The sequence below is a fragment of the Mustelus asterias genome, chromosome 25 (assembly GCF_964213995.1).
Source record: "Mustelus asterias chromosome 25, sMusAst1.hap1.1, whole genome shotgun sequence".
Lineage (NCBI taxonomy): Eukaryota > Metazoa > Chordata > Chondrichthyes > Carcharhiniformes > Triakidae > Mustelus > Mustelus asterias.
In genome coordinates this window covers 39,324,791-39,338,480 of record NC_135825.1, presented here as the reverse complement: position 1 = coordinate 39,338,480, position 13,690 = coordinate 39,324,791, and the positions used below count along the sequence as shown (strand labels likewise).

At 43.8% G+C, this 13,690-nt stretch overlaps 1 protein-coding gene and 1 pseudogene across 8 annotated transcripts in view; one reads left to right on the top strand and one right to left on the bottom strand.

Annotated features, from left to right (window-relative positions):
• The window catches only part of LOC144511899 (protein phosphatase 1 regulatory subunit 12B-like), a 317,939-nt gene that overhangs the window by 84,384 nt on the left and 219,865 nt on the right, over positions 1 to 13,690 (top strand). For all 8 annotated transcript variants that reach the window (XM_078242333.1, XM_078242332.1, XM_078242335.1 and 5 more), the window contains exon 3: positions 11,621 to 11,739. In XM_078242333.1, coding sequence (XP_078098459.1) covers positions 11,621 to 11,739 — 119 coding nt within the window. The remainder of the gene's footprint in view (positions 1 to 11,620; positions 11,740 to 13,690) is intronic.
• Positions 12,585 to 12,761, bottom strand: LOC144479348 (U2 spliceosomal RNA; annotated as a pseudogene).

Below are 13,690 nucleotides of genomic sequence, written 5' to 3'. Positions count from 1 at the left end.
ACTGCCTTGCCCCCATCCACCTCCTTGGTCACTTTCTCAAAAAACTCAATAAGGTTAGTAAGGCACGACCTACCTGCCACAAAACCATGCTGACTATCACCTATCAATTCATTACTCTCCAAATAACTATAAATCCTATCCCTTATAATTTTTTCCAACATCTTGCCGACAACAGAAGTGAGACTCACCGGTCTATAATTCCCGGGGAAGTCTCTGTTCCCCTTCTTAAACAATGGGACAACATTCGCTAACCTCCAATCTTCTGGTACTATACCAGAGGCCAACGACGACCTGAAGATCAGAGCCAGAGGCTCTGCAATCACTTCTCTTGCCTCCCAGAGAATCCTTGGATAAATCCCATCCGGACCAGGGGATTTATCTATTTTCAGACCCTCCAGAATATCCTGCACATCCTCCTTATCAACTGTAATACTGTCTATCCTACTCCCCTGCAACCCAGTGTCCTCCTCAGCTATATTCATGTCCCCTTGCGTGAACACCGAAGAGAAATATTGGTTCAATGCTTCACCAATCTCCTCCGGTTCCACACATAACTTCCCTCTGCCATCTATAACTGGCCCTAAACTTGCCCTAACCAACCTTCTGTTCTTGACATACCTATAGAACGCCTTAGGATTCTCTTTAACCCTATCCGCCAAAGTCTTCTCATGTCCCCTTTTAGCCCTTCTAAGCTCGCTCTTCAACTCCCTCTTAGCCAATCTAAAGCTTTCTAGTGCACTACCCGAGTGCTCACGTCTCATCCGAACATAAGCCTCCTTTTTCTTTTTAACCAACAAAGAAACTTTTTTGGTGCACCACGGTTCCCTAGCCCTACCAATTCCTCCTTGCCTGACAGGGACATACCTATCACAGACTCGCAGTAGCTGCTCCTTGAAAAAACTCCACATGTCGGACGTTCCCAGTCCCTGTAATCTCCTAGTCCAACCTATGTTTCCTAATTCTCTCCTAATAGCCTCATAATTACCCTTCCCCCAGCTAAAACCACTGGCCCGAGGTTCATGCCTATCCCTTTCCATCACTAAGGTGAACGTAACCGAATTGTGGTCACTATCACCAAAATGCACACCAACTTCCAAGTCTAGCACCTGGTCTGGCTCATTTCCCAGCACCAGATCCAATATAGCCTCACCTCTAGTTGGCCTGTCTACATACTGAGTCAAAAAACCTTCCTGCACGCTTTGAACAAAAACTGACCCCTCTAACGAGCTAGAGCTATAACAATTCCAGTCAATATTAGTCAAGTTAAAATCCCCCATAACAATTGCCCTATTACTTTCACTCCTAAGCAGGATTGACTCCGCAATCCTTTCCTCAACCCCTCTAGAACTTTTAGGAGGTCTATAAAAGACTCCCAACAGGGTGACCTCTCCTCTCCTATTTCTAATCTCCGCCCATACTACCTCAACAGATAAGTCCTCATCAAACCTCCTCTCTGACACTGTGATACAATCTCTGACCAATAATGCTACCCCTCCCCCTCTTCTACCTCCTTCCCTACTTCGACTAAAACATTTGAACCCCGGGACCTAACGGCATAGTTAAGCCCCAAACACTACTTCAGTGTGTTTCCCTGCCTAGCTTCTCCTCTAACCAAAAAAAAATCATCGGGAGGACCACAAGTAAGGGAAAGGTGAGTTGATATTTTATACAGGTAAAAGGATAAGGGCAGTGGTATGCTCCTCCTGCCAGATGTGGGAAATTGGGGAGCAATCTAGTCTCCCTGACAACTTTGTCTGCAGGAAGTGTGTCCAGTTGCAGCTCCTCACAGACCGCACTGTTCGTTTGGAGCAGCAGGTGGATGCACTGCGGAGCATACAGGAGGCAGAGAGTGTGATAGACACTAGTTTCAGGGAGGTTATCACACCACAGGTTCAGTCAGGTAGATAGGTGACTACCAGGAGAGGCAGGCAGGTAACGCAGGAGTCTCCTGTGACTATTCCCCTTTCAAACAGGTATACCATTCTGGATAGTGTTGAGGGGGAGAGCCTATCAGGGGGAGATACCAGCAGCAGCCAGGCCTGTGGCACCACACCTGGTTCTGCTGTAGAGCAGGGTCGGGCAAAGAGCAAGCGAGTAGTAGTAATAAGGGACTCGCTAGTTAGAGACACAGACAGGCGTTTCAGTGGCTGCGATTGAGACTCCAGGATGGTGTGTTGCCTCCCTGGTGCCAGGGTCAAGGATGGTCTCTCAACGGTTGCAGAATATTGTTAAGGGGGAGGGTGAGCAGCCAGAGGTCATTGTAAATTTTGGTACCAAAGACATAAGTCGGAAAAGGAATGAGGTCCTGAAGTGTGAGTATAGAGAGTTAGGCAGAAGGCTAAAGTGCAGGACCTCAAAGGTAGTAATTTCTGGACTACTGTTGGTGCCACGTGCTCGTGAGAGTAAGAATAGGAAGAGTAGGCAGATGAATGCATGGCTTGAGAGCTGGTGCAGGGGACAGGGATTTAGATTTTTGGATCATTGGGATCCTTTCTGGGGAAGGGGTGACCTGTTCAAGAGGGACGGGTTATACCTGAGCTGGAGGGGGACTAACATCCTGGCGGGGAGATTTGCTAGAGCCACTTGGGAGGGTTTAAACTAGTTTGGTAGAGGGGTGAGAACCAAAGCAGTAGGGGGACGAAAGAGGAGGTTGAGGACAGCGCAGAAATTAAAGAGAGTATATTAAGTCGTAAGGCAATGTCAGTGATCCTAGTACCAGACAGATCGGGCAAAAGCAAGACAGAGAGCAAGGGAAATCCAGATTAAACTGCATTTATTTTGATGCAAGAGGCCTGACGGGCAAAGCAGATGAACTCAGGGCATGGATGGGTATGTGGGACTGGGATATTATAGCAATTACTGAAACATGGCGAAGGGAGGGACAGGACTGGCAGCTCAATGCTGTAGGAAAGATAGAACAGGAGGTAAGAGAAGAGGGGGAGTTGCACTTTTGATCAGGGAAAACATCACGACAGTACTGAGGGTTCGGCCACTGTGTCTGAGTATGGGTAGAACTGAGAAATAAGAAGGGGGAAATCACTTTGGGTTGTACTGTAGACCCCCCAAATGGTTAGCGGGAAATTGAGGAGCAAATATGTAAGGAGATTACAGATAGATAGCTCCAAGAAAAATAGTGCGGTAAGAGTAGGGGATTTTGACTGGGACAGCCATAGTATGGAGTTGGATGGAGAGAAATTTGTTGAGTGTATTCAGGAGGAATTTCTCATTCAGTATGTGGATGGCCCAATTAGAGAGGGGGCAAAACTTGACCTCATCTTGGGAAATAAGAAAAGGCAGATTACAGAAGTGTTAGTGAGGGATCACTTTGGGATCAGTGACCATAATTCTATTAGTTTTAAGACAGCTATGGGGAATGATAGGTCTGGCCCAAAAGTTAAAATTCTAAATTGGGGCAAGGCCAATTTTGATTATATCAGGCAGGAACTTTCAAAGTTAATTGGGAGAGTCTGTGGGAAGGCAAAGGGATGTCTGGTAAGTTGGAGGCTTTCAAAAGTGTGTTAACCAGGATTCAGGGTAAGCACATTCCTCTTAGACTGAAGGGCAAGTCTGGTAGAAGTAGGGAACCCTGTATGACTCTGGATATTGAGGCCCTGGTCAAGAAGAAGAAACACATGACATACATAGGCAGCTGGGATCAAGTGAATTCCTTGAAGAGTATAAGGGTGTAGGAGTAGAGTTAAGAGAGAAATCAGGAGGGCAAAAAGGGGACATGAGATTGTTTTGGCAGATGAGGCAAAGGAGAATCCAAAGAGCTTCTACAAATACATAAAGGGCAAAAGAGTAACTGAGGAGAGAGTAGGGCCTCTTAAGGATCAACAAGGTCATCTATGTGCAGCTCCACAAGAGATGGCTGAGATCCTAAATGAATATTTCTCATCAGTATTCACTGTTGAGAAAAGCATGGATGTTAGGGAACTTGGGGAAATAAATAGTGATGTCTTGAGGAGTGTACATAGAGAAGGAGATGCTGGAAGTCTTATAGCGCATCAAGGTAGATAAATCCCTGGAGCTGATGAATTGTATCCCAGGACATTGTGGGAGGTTAGGGAGGAAATTGTGGGTCCCCTAGCAGGGATATTTGTGCCAACAATAGTCACAGGTGAGGTGCCTGAAGATTGGAGGGTGGCAAATGTTGTGCCTTTGTTTAAAAAGGGCTGCAGGGAACAGCCTGGAAACTACATTTTGTTGAGATCAAAAAGGAGGAGGTATTGGGGTTCTTGAGAAACATCAAGGTAGACAAGTCTCCAGGGCCTGATGGGATATACCCCAGAATACTGAGAGACGCAAGGGAGGAAATTGCTGGGGCCTTGAGATAAATCTTTGTATCCTCACTGGCTACAGGGGAGGTTCCAGAGGATTGTTGTTCCTTTGTTTAAGAAGGGTAGCAAGAATAATCCAGGTAATTACAGGCCGGTGAGCCTTACATCAGTGGTAGGGAAATTATTCGGGAGGATTCTTCGAGACAGGATTTATTCCCACTTGAAAATAAGTGGACGTATTAGTGAGAGGCAACATGGTTTTATGAAGGGGAGGTCGTGTCTCACGAACTTGATCGAACTTTTCGAGGAAGTGACGAAGATGATTGATGAGGGTAGGGCAGTGGATGTTGTCTACATGGACTTCAGTAAGCTTCTTTGACAAGGTCCCTCATGGCAGACTGGTGCAGAAGGTGAAGTCGCATGGGATCAAAGGTGAGCTGGCAAGGTGGATACAAAATTGGCTCGGTCAAAGAAGTGATGTGGAGATGCCGGCGTTGGACTGGGGTAAACACTAAGAAGTTTAACAACACCAGGTTAAAGTCCAACAGGTTTATTTGGTAGCAAAAATTGGCTTGTGTGGCTTTTGCTACCAAATAAACCTGTTGGACTTTAACCTGGTGTTGTTAAACTTCTTACTCGGTCAAAGAAGACAGAGGGTAGCAGTGGAAGGGTGCGTTTCTGAATGGAGGGCTGTGACAAGTGGTGTTTCTCAGGGATCAGTGCTGGGACCTTTGCTGTTTGCAATATATATAAATGATTTGGAGGAAAATGTAATTGGATTGATTAGTAAGTTTGCGGACGACACAAAGGTTGGTGGATTTGCGGATAGCGATGAGGACCATCAGAGGATACAGCAGGATACAGATCAGTTGGAGACTTGGGCGGAGAGATGGCAGATGGAGTTTAATCCGGACAAATGTGAGGTAATGCATTTTACATAGAACATAGAACAGTACAGCACAGAACAGGCCCTTCGGCCCACGATGTTGTGCCGACCTTCATCTGAAACCAAGATCAAGCTATCCCACTCCCTACCATCCTGGTGTGCTCCATGTGCCTATCCAATAACCGCTTAAATGTTCCTCAAGTGTCTGACTCCACTATCACTGCAGGCAGTCCATTCCACACCCCAACCACTCTCTGCGTGAAGAACCTACCTCTGATATCCTTCCTATATCTCCCACCATGAACCCTATAGTTATGCCCCCTCGTAATAGCTCCATCCACCCGAGGAAATAGTCTTTGAACGTTCACTCGATCTATCCCCTTCATCATTTTATAAACCTCTATTAAGTCTCCCCTCAATCTCCTCCGCTCCAGAGAGAACAGCCCCAGCTCCCTCAACCTTTCCTCATAAGACCGACACTCCAAACCAGGCAGCATCCTGGTAAATCTCCTCTGCACTCTTTCCAGCGCTTCCACATCCTTCTTATAGTGAGGTGACCAGAACTGCACGCAATATTCCAAATGCGGTCTCACCAAGGTCCTGTACAGTTGCAGCATAACCCCACGGCTCTTAAACTCCAACCCCCTGTTAATAAAAGCTAACACACTATATGCCTTCTTCACAGCTCTATCCACTTGAGTGGCAACCTTTAGAGATCTGTGGATATGGACCCCAAGATCTCTCTGTTCCTCCACAGTCTTCAGAACCCTACCTTTGACCCTGTAATCCACATTTAAATTAGTCCTACCAAAATGAATCACCTCACATTTATCAGGGTTAAACTCCATTTGCCATTTTTCAGCCCAGCTTTGCATCCTATCTATGTCTCTTTGCAGCCTACAACAGCCCTCCACCTCATCCACTACTCCACCAATCTTGGTGTCATCAGCAAATTTACTGATCCACCCTTCAGCCCCCTCCTCTAAGTCATTAATAAAAATCACAAAGAGCAGAGGACCAAGCACCGATCCCTGCGGCACTCCGCTAGCAACCTGCCTCCAGTCCGAAAATTTTCCATCCACCACCACCCTCTGTCTTCGATCAGACAGCCAGTTACCTATCCAATCGGCCAACTTTCCCTCTATCCCACACCTCCTTACTTTCATCATAAGCCGACCATGGGGGACCTTATCAAACGCCTTACTAAAATCCATGTATATGACATCAACCGCCCTACCTTCATCAACACACCTAGTTACCTCCTCAAAAAATTCTATCAAATTTGTGAGGCACGATTTGCCCTTCACAAATCCGTGCTGACTATCCCGGATTAATCCGCATCTTTGGAAGATCTAATACAGATAGGAAATATACATTGAATGGCAGAACCCTTAAGAATATTGATAGGCAAAAGGATCTGGGTGCACAGGTACACAGGTCACTGAAAGTGGCAATACAGGTGGAGAAGGTAGTCAAGAAGGCATATGGCATGCTTGCCTTCATCGGCCGGGGTATTGAGTTTAAAAATTGGCAAGTCATGTTGCAGCTTTATAGAACCTTAGTTAGGCTGCACTTGGAATATAGTGTTCAATTCTGGTCGCCACACTACCAGAAGGATGTGGAGGCCTTGGAGAGGGTACAGAAAAGAATTACCAGGATGTTGCCTGGTATGGAGGGTATTAGCTATGAGGAGAGGTTGGAGAAACTTGATTTGTTCTCACTGGAGCGACGAAGGTTGAGGGGAGACCTGATAGAAGTCTACAAGATTATGAGAGGCATGGACAGAGTGGATAGTCAGAAGCTTTTTTCCAGGGTGGAAGAGTCAATTACAAGGGCGCACAGGTTTAAGGTGTGAGGGGCAAGGTTTAAAGGAGATGTACGAGCAGATTTTTCACACAGAGTGGTGGGTGCCTGGAGCTCGTTACCGAGGTAGTGGAAGCGGATACAGTAGTGACTTTTAAGGGGCGGCTTGACAAGTACATGAATGAAATGGGAATAGAGGGATATGGTCCCCGGAAGGGTAGGGGCTTTTAGTTAAGTCAGGCAGCATGGTCGGTGCAGGCCTGGAGGGCCGAAGGGCCTGTTCCTGCGCTGTAACTTTCTTTGTTCTTTGTGAGAGGGGAGAGATGCAAAAGTGTCCAGAGGGGCAATTTTTTCACACACAGGGTGGTGAGTGTCTGGAACAAGCTGTCAGAGGTAGTAGTGGAGGCGGGTACAATTTAGTCTTTTAAAAAGCATTTAGTCAGTTACATGGGTGTTTCAGACGTGATAGAGGCAGAGGGATGAAGGCGGGGGGGGGGGCGGTGTGGCATTGCTAGTCATGGAAAATGTTACAGCAGTGCTCAGGCAGGACAGATCAGAGGGCTTGTCTACCGAGGCCATATGGGTGGAGCTGAGGAACAGGAAAGGTATGACCACATTAATGGGGGTGTATTAAAGACCACCCGATAGTCAGCGAGAATTGGAGGAGCAAATCTGCAGAGAGATAGCAGACAACTGCAGGACACATAAAGTTGTGATAGATGGGGATTTTAATTTTCCACATATAGATTGGGACTCCCATACTGTTAAAGGTCTAGACGGGTTAGAGTTTGTAAAATGTGTTCAGGAAAATTTTCTAAATCAATATATAGAAGTACCAACTAGACAGGATGCAATATTAGATCTCCTATTAGGAAACGAGTTAGGAAAAGTGACAGAAGTGTGTGTAGGGGAACACTTTGGTTCCAGTGATCATAACGCCATTAGTTTCAACTTGATCATGGCTAAAGATAGATCTGGTCCTTGGGTTGAGGTTCTAAACTGGAAAAAGGCCAAATTTGAAGAAATGAGAGAGGATCTAAAAAGCGTGGATTGGGACAGGCTGTTCTCTGGCAAGGATGTGATTGGTAAGTGTGAGGCCTTCAAAGGAGAAATTTTGAGAGTGCAGAGTTTGTATGTTCCTGTCAGGATTAAAGGCAAAGTGAATAAGAATAAGGAACCTTGGTTCTCGAGGGATACTGGAACTCTGATAAAGAAGAAGAGAGAGATATATGACATGTATAGGCAACAGGGAGCAAATAAGATGCTTGAGGAGTATAAAAAGTGCAAGAAACTACTTAAGAAAGAAATCAGGAGGGCTAAAAGAAGACATGAGGTTGCTTTGGCAGACAAGGTGAAGGATAATCCTAAGAGCTTCTACAGGTATATTAAGAGCAAAAGGATAGTAAGGGATAAAATTGGTCCTCTTGAAGATCAGAGTGGTCGGCTATGTATGGAACCAAAGGAAATGGGGGAGATATTAAATGGGTTTTTTGCATCCGTATTTACTAAGGAAACTGGCATGGAGTCTATGGAAATAAGGCAAACATGTAGGGAGGTCATGGAACCTATACATATTAAAGGGGAGGAGGTGCTTGCTGTCTTGAGGCAAATCAGAGTAGGTAAATCCCCAGGACTGGACAGGGTATTCCCTCGGACCTTGAAGGAGACTAGTGTTGAAATTGCAGGGGCCCTGGTAGATATATTTAAAATGTCGGTATCCACGGGTGAGGTGCCGGATGATTGGAGGATAGCTCATGTTGTTCCGTTGTTTAAAAAAGGCTCAAAAAGCAATGCGGGAAATTATAGGCCGGTAAGTTTGACGTCAGTAGTAGGTAAATTATTGGAAGGAGTATTAAGAGATAAGATCTACAAATATTTGGATAGACAGGGACTTATTAGGGAGAGTCAACATGGCTTTGTGCGTGGTAGGTCATGTTTAACCAATCTATTGGAGTTTTTCGAGGAGGTTACCAGGAAAGTGGATGAAGGGAAGGTAGTGGATGTTGTCTACATGGACTTCAGTAAGGCCTTTGACAAGGTCTCGCATGGGAGGTTAGTCAGGAAGGTTCAGTCGCTAAGTATACATGGAGAGGTAGTAAATTGGATTAGACATTGGCTCAATGGAAGAAGACAGTAAGAGTTTTAACAACACCAGGTTAAAGTCCAACAGTTTTATTTGGTAGCAAATACCATTAGCTTTCGGAGCGCTGCTCCTTCGTCATGATAATCAGTAACCCCCACAGCTTGCCTCCTGGACTTGCTGGCTGTCCTGTCTGGAGACAATACACATCTCTTTAACCTGTGCTTAATGCTCCCTGCACTCACATTGTCTGTATCTTTAAGATCTGGTTGGCTGTAGGGATTCGCATTCTAATCAGTATTCTGTAACTTGATTTTGTGTCTCTGTGCCCTGTTTGAGAACAGCTTTCCACTCCATCTGACGAAGGAGCAGCGCTCCGAAAGCTAATGGTATTTGCTACCAAATAAACCTGTTGGACTTTAACCTGGTGTTGTTAAAACTCTTACTGTGTTCACCCCAGTCCAACGCCGGCATCTCCACATCAATGGAAGAAGCCAGAGAGTGGTAGTGGAGGATTGCTTCTCTGAGTGGAGGCCTGTGACTCGTGGTGTGCCACAGGGATCAGTGCTGGGTCCATTGTTGTTTGTCATCTATATCAATGATCTGGATGATAATGTGGTAAATTGGATCAGCAAGTTTGCTGATGATACAAAGATTGGAGGTGTAGTGGACAGTGAGGAAGGTTTTCAAAGCTTGCAGAGGGATTTGGACCAGCTAGAAAAATGGGCTGAAAAATGGCAGATGGAGTTTAATGCAGACAAGTGTGAGGTATTGCACTTTGGAAGGGCAAACCAAGGTAGAACATACAAGGTAAATGGTAGGACGTTGAAGAGTGCAGTAGAACAGAGGGATCTGGGAATACAGATACATAATTCCCTAAAAGTGGCGTCACAGGTTGATAGGGTCGTAAAGAGTGCTTTTGGTACATTGGCCTTTATAAATCAAAGTATTGAGTTTAAGAGTTGGAATGTTATGGTGAGGTTGTATAATGATGTGGAGATGCATTGTATAAGACATTGGTGAGGCCGAATTTCGAGTATTGTGTGCAGTTTTGGTCACCTAATTCCAGGAAGGATATTAATAAGGTTGAAAGAGTGCAGAGAAGGTTTACAAGGATGTTGCTGGGACTTGAGAAACTGAGTTACAGGGAAAGGTTGAATAGGTTAGGACTTTATTCCCTGGAGTGTAGAAGAATGAGGGGAGATTTGAGAGAGGTGTATAAAATTATGATGGGTATAGATAGAGTGAATGCAAGCAGGCTTTTTCCACTGAGGGCTAGGGAAGAAAATAACTAGTTGACATGGGTTAAGGGTGAGGGGGGAAAAGTTTAAAGGGAATATTAGGGGGGGCTTCTTCACGCAGAGAGTGGTGGGAGTTTGGAATGAGCTGCCAGATGAGGTGGTGAATGCGGGCTCACTTTTAACATTTAAGAAAAACTTGGACAGGTACATGGATGAGAGGGGTGTGGAGGGATATGGTCCAGGTGCAGGTCAGTGGGACTAGGCACAAAAATGGTTCGGCACAGGCAAGAAGGGCCAAAAGGCCTGTTTCTGTGCTGTAATGTTCTATGGTTCTATGGGTAAAATGGGTATAGAGGAATATGGGCCAAATGTGGACAATTGGGACTAGCTTAGGTGTTTATTTTTTAAAAAAGGGCGGCATGGACAAGCTGGGCTGAAGGGCCTGTTTTCATGCTGTAAACCTCTGACTCTATGACTGAGGATTTTTGTTATCGCTTTGGTGCTAGTGTAGAGTTTCTCAGAGTTTTTGTCCTGGTAAATGTAGTCTAAATATATCCAAAATGCTTTTACATGCAAAATGGCTTTTAGGTCAGCTTAGTAGAAGATGCAGCTGTTGCCAGTAGGTGGAATATAGTCAGACTTTCCCATGGATGCTGCTATTTTAAATGTAATGATCTGATTTGATATGAAGTGGTGTTCTATTATTTGTCCAGTTCATATTGCAGGCCAAATATTAGTAAATGCAGCATACTTTGCGCCCTGTTGAAATCCTCTTAATTGCTGTATTGATTTAGTTCTTGGTGGTTAAGAGTCCAGGCTGATCAAAGTTGTGATTGAATTGTCTTCTATAGTCTTTTTTTGTACCACTTGAAGGAAACTGATAACTTGGTGTTTTCTTAACCCAAATGCTGTGTGTAGTGTCCGTTAAAATAGCCTGATGTATTACAAATACACAGAAGAGTCATTGCTGCTGATTGTCTAATCCAGACATTTTCTGGGAATAGTCTTTATCAATGAGCACATCAGTATAGTATTGATAGAATATTTTAACACCCAAGTATTACTATTTGCTCCAAGTAACTAAATTTAGAGAAGCTCGAGGTTTTACTTTGCAAGATTCAATATTAAAAAATTGATATGGGAAATAAAATGTGAAGTTCACAGGCAGAAATGTTGTTGCTTTCAAAGATGCAGAATGTATTCTAAGCTCTTTCGTATAATGACTATCTGTCATAGACTTGATTTTGTTCACAATGGGCCTCCCTTTTTAAAGGACTGTTTACTGAAATTGGACATCAGGAAGTTAAAATTATCTTTTCTCTTTGTACAGGTATTTACTAAATAATGGAGCTCATGTTGCTGCAGTTAACAGTGAAGGAGAAATTCCATCAGATATTGCCGAGGAATCAGCAATGAAAGACCTTTTACAAGATGAAATTAATAGACAAGGTACAGTACGAGATTCCAGAATATTACTCTGTTATGCTGGTATTTGACTTTGTGAAAATGAGCCATTGTTGTTGTGTGAGTGACTTAAATGAATAAGGTGAAATGATCTAGCTTGCAAATTAAAATCTCTAAAATGTGTAGTTGCTAAGGTCTTTTGTACATTTTACTTATTGTGGAACTGAGACCTTGCATGGTTATTGTAGTCTAATTGTGAAATACTTTGTCTTGTTTTGCCCAGTTTGGAATTTATTTTTCATCTGGAATAATTATTACTAAATTTGAGAAGATGGGGATATTGAAGGTTATGTCCTTAAGTAAATTTGTTCATGGATATGAATATCAAAGTTCATTTAGAAATGTTCCACCTGCTTTACTCTAAATATCAATACAATATCCATTCAGTTTGCCAGATATATTTGCATTGGATGAAACCACCTCCAAAAATATACTCATTTTTTGGTAAACAAAGGTTTTATGGGATTTATATTTGTATTGACAACCATTAAAAGTAAGATATAGTTTCAAGTGGGTTTAATTTAATGTTTCTGTGGAAAGAACGGTAAAACCTATAATTCGATTCAAATTACCAAAGGTGTTTGTATGTGTAGGCGTTGGTTCAGTTCCAATTGTTTCTCTTGTGCTCAGAGGGCTACAGTGTGAGGAGTAAATAAATTAACAATGATTTGTTTAGCAACTGGGGGCCTTGTTTTGTATTTTTATTCCAATTCAATCAAATCCAATTCAGAGTCTCAACAAGTTGAGACATTTCCGATCCAAGCTGACAAGACAGGGCCTTCGCACGTGTCTTGGGCCTGATCTACATGAGCCAAGCTGATTGGAGGAGGGGGAGGTTTCCTCCTCCAAGGCTTGATCTCATCTGCATCTTAGCCAAAAGGCCAAGACGCTGCTTTTAAAAATTGCTTCATGTGAATATGAAGCTTAAATGTAACCTAATGGCCTCAACCAAGCACAGCATCCTCTTCATACTACACTTGATCTTAGCCAAAAGGCCGAGAAGCGTAAGGTAGAAAAGCTTTCAAGTTGTGGTTTTAGCTGGACAGGATGGGAACTGCAAAGAGGTAGGCTTGCCAAGGAACCAATGACTGTCCAGTAGTTTCACAATTAGATTACAATAACCATGCAATGTCTCAGTTCCACAATAAGTAAAATGCATAAAAGACCTTAGCAACAACTACACATTTTAGAGATTTTAATTTGCAAGCTACATCATTTCACCTTTTCATTCAAATCACTCACACAATAATGGCTCATTTTCACAAAGTCAAACTGCGTACAGTTCTGGTCACCCTGTTATAAAAAGGATATTATTAAACTAGAAAGAGTGCAGAACAAAATTACGAGGATGCAACTGGGACTTGATGGTTTGAGTTATAAGGAGAGACTGGATAGACTGGGACTTTTTTCTCTGGAGTGTAGGAGGCTGAGGGGTGATCTTATAGAGGTCTATAAAATAATGAGGGGCACAGATCAGCTGGATAGAGTCATAGAGGTTTACAGCATGGAAACAGGCCCTTCGGCCCAACTTGTCCCAATTGCCCACGAGTCCCAATTGCCTGCATTTGGCCCATATCGCTCTGTACCCATCTTACCCATGGGACTGTCTAAACGCTTTTTAAAAGACAAAATTGTACCTGCCTCTACTACTACCTCTGGCAGCTTGTTCCAGACACTCACCACCCTCTGTGTGAAAAAAATGCCCCTCTGGACACTTTTGTATCTCTCCCCTCTCATCCTAAACCTATGCCCTCTAGTTTTAGACTCCCCTACCTTTGGGAAAAGATATTGACTATCTACTGATCTATGTCCCTCATTATTATATAGACCTCTATAAGATCACTGCTCAGCCTTCTATGCTCCAGAGGAAAAAAGTCTCAGTCTATCCTGCCTCTCCTTATAACTCAATCCATCAAGTCCCGGTAGCATCCTAGTA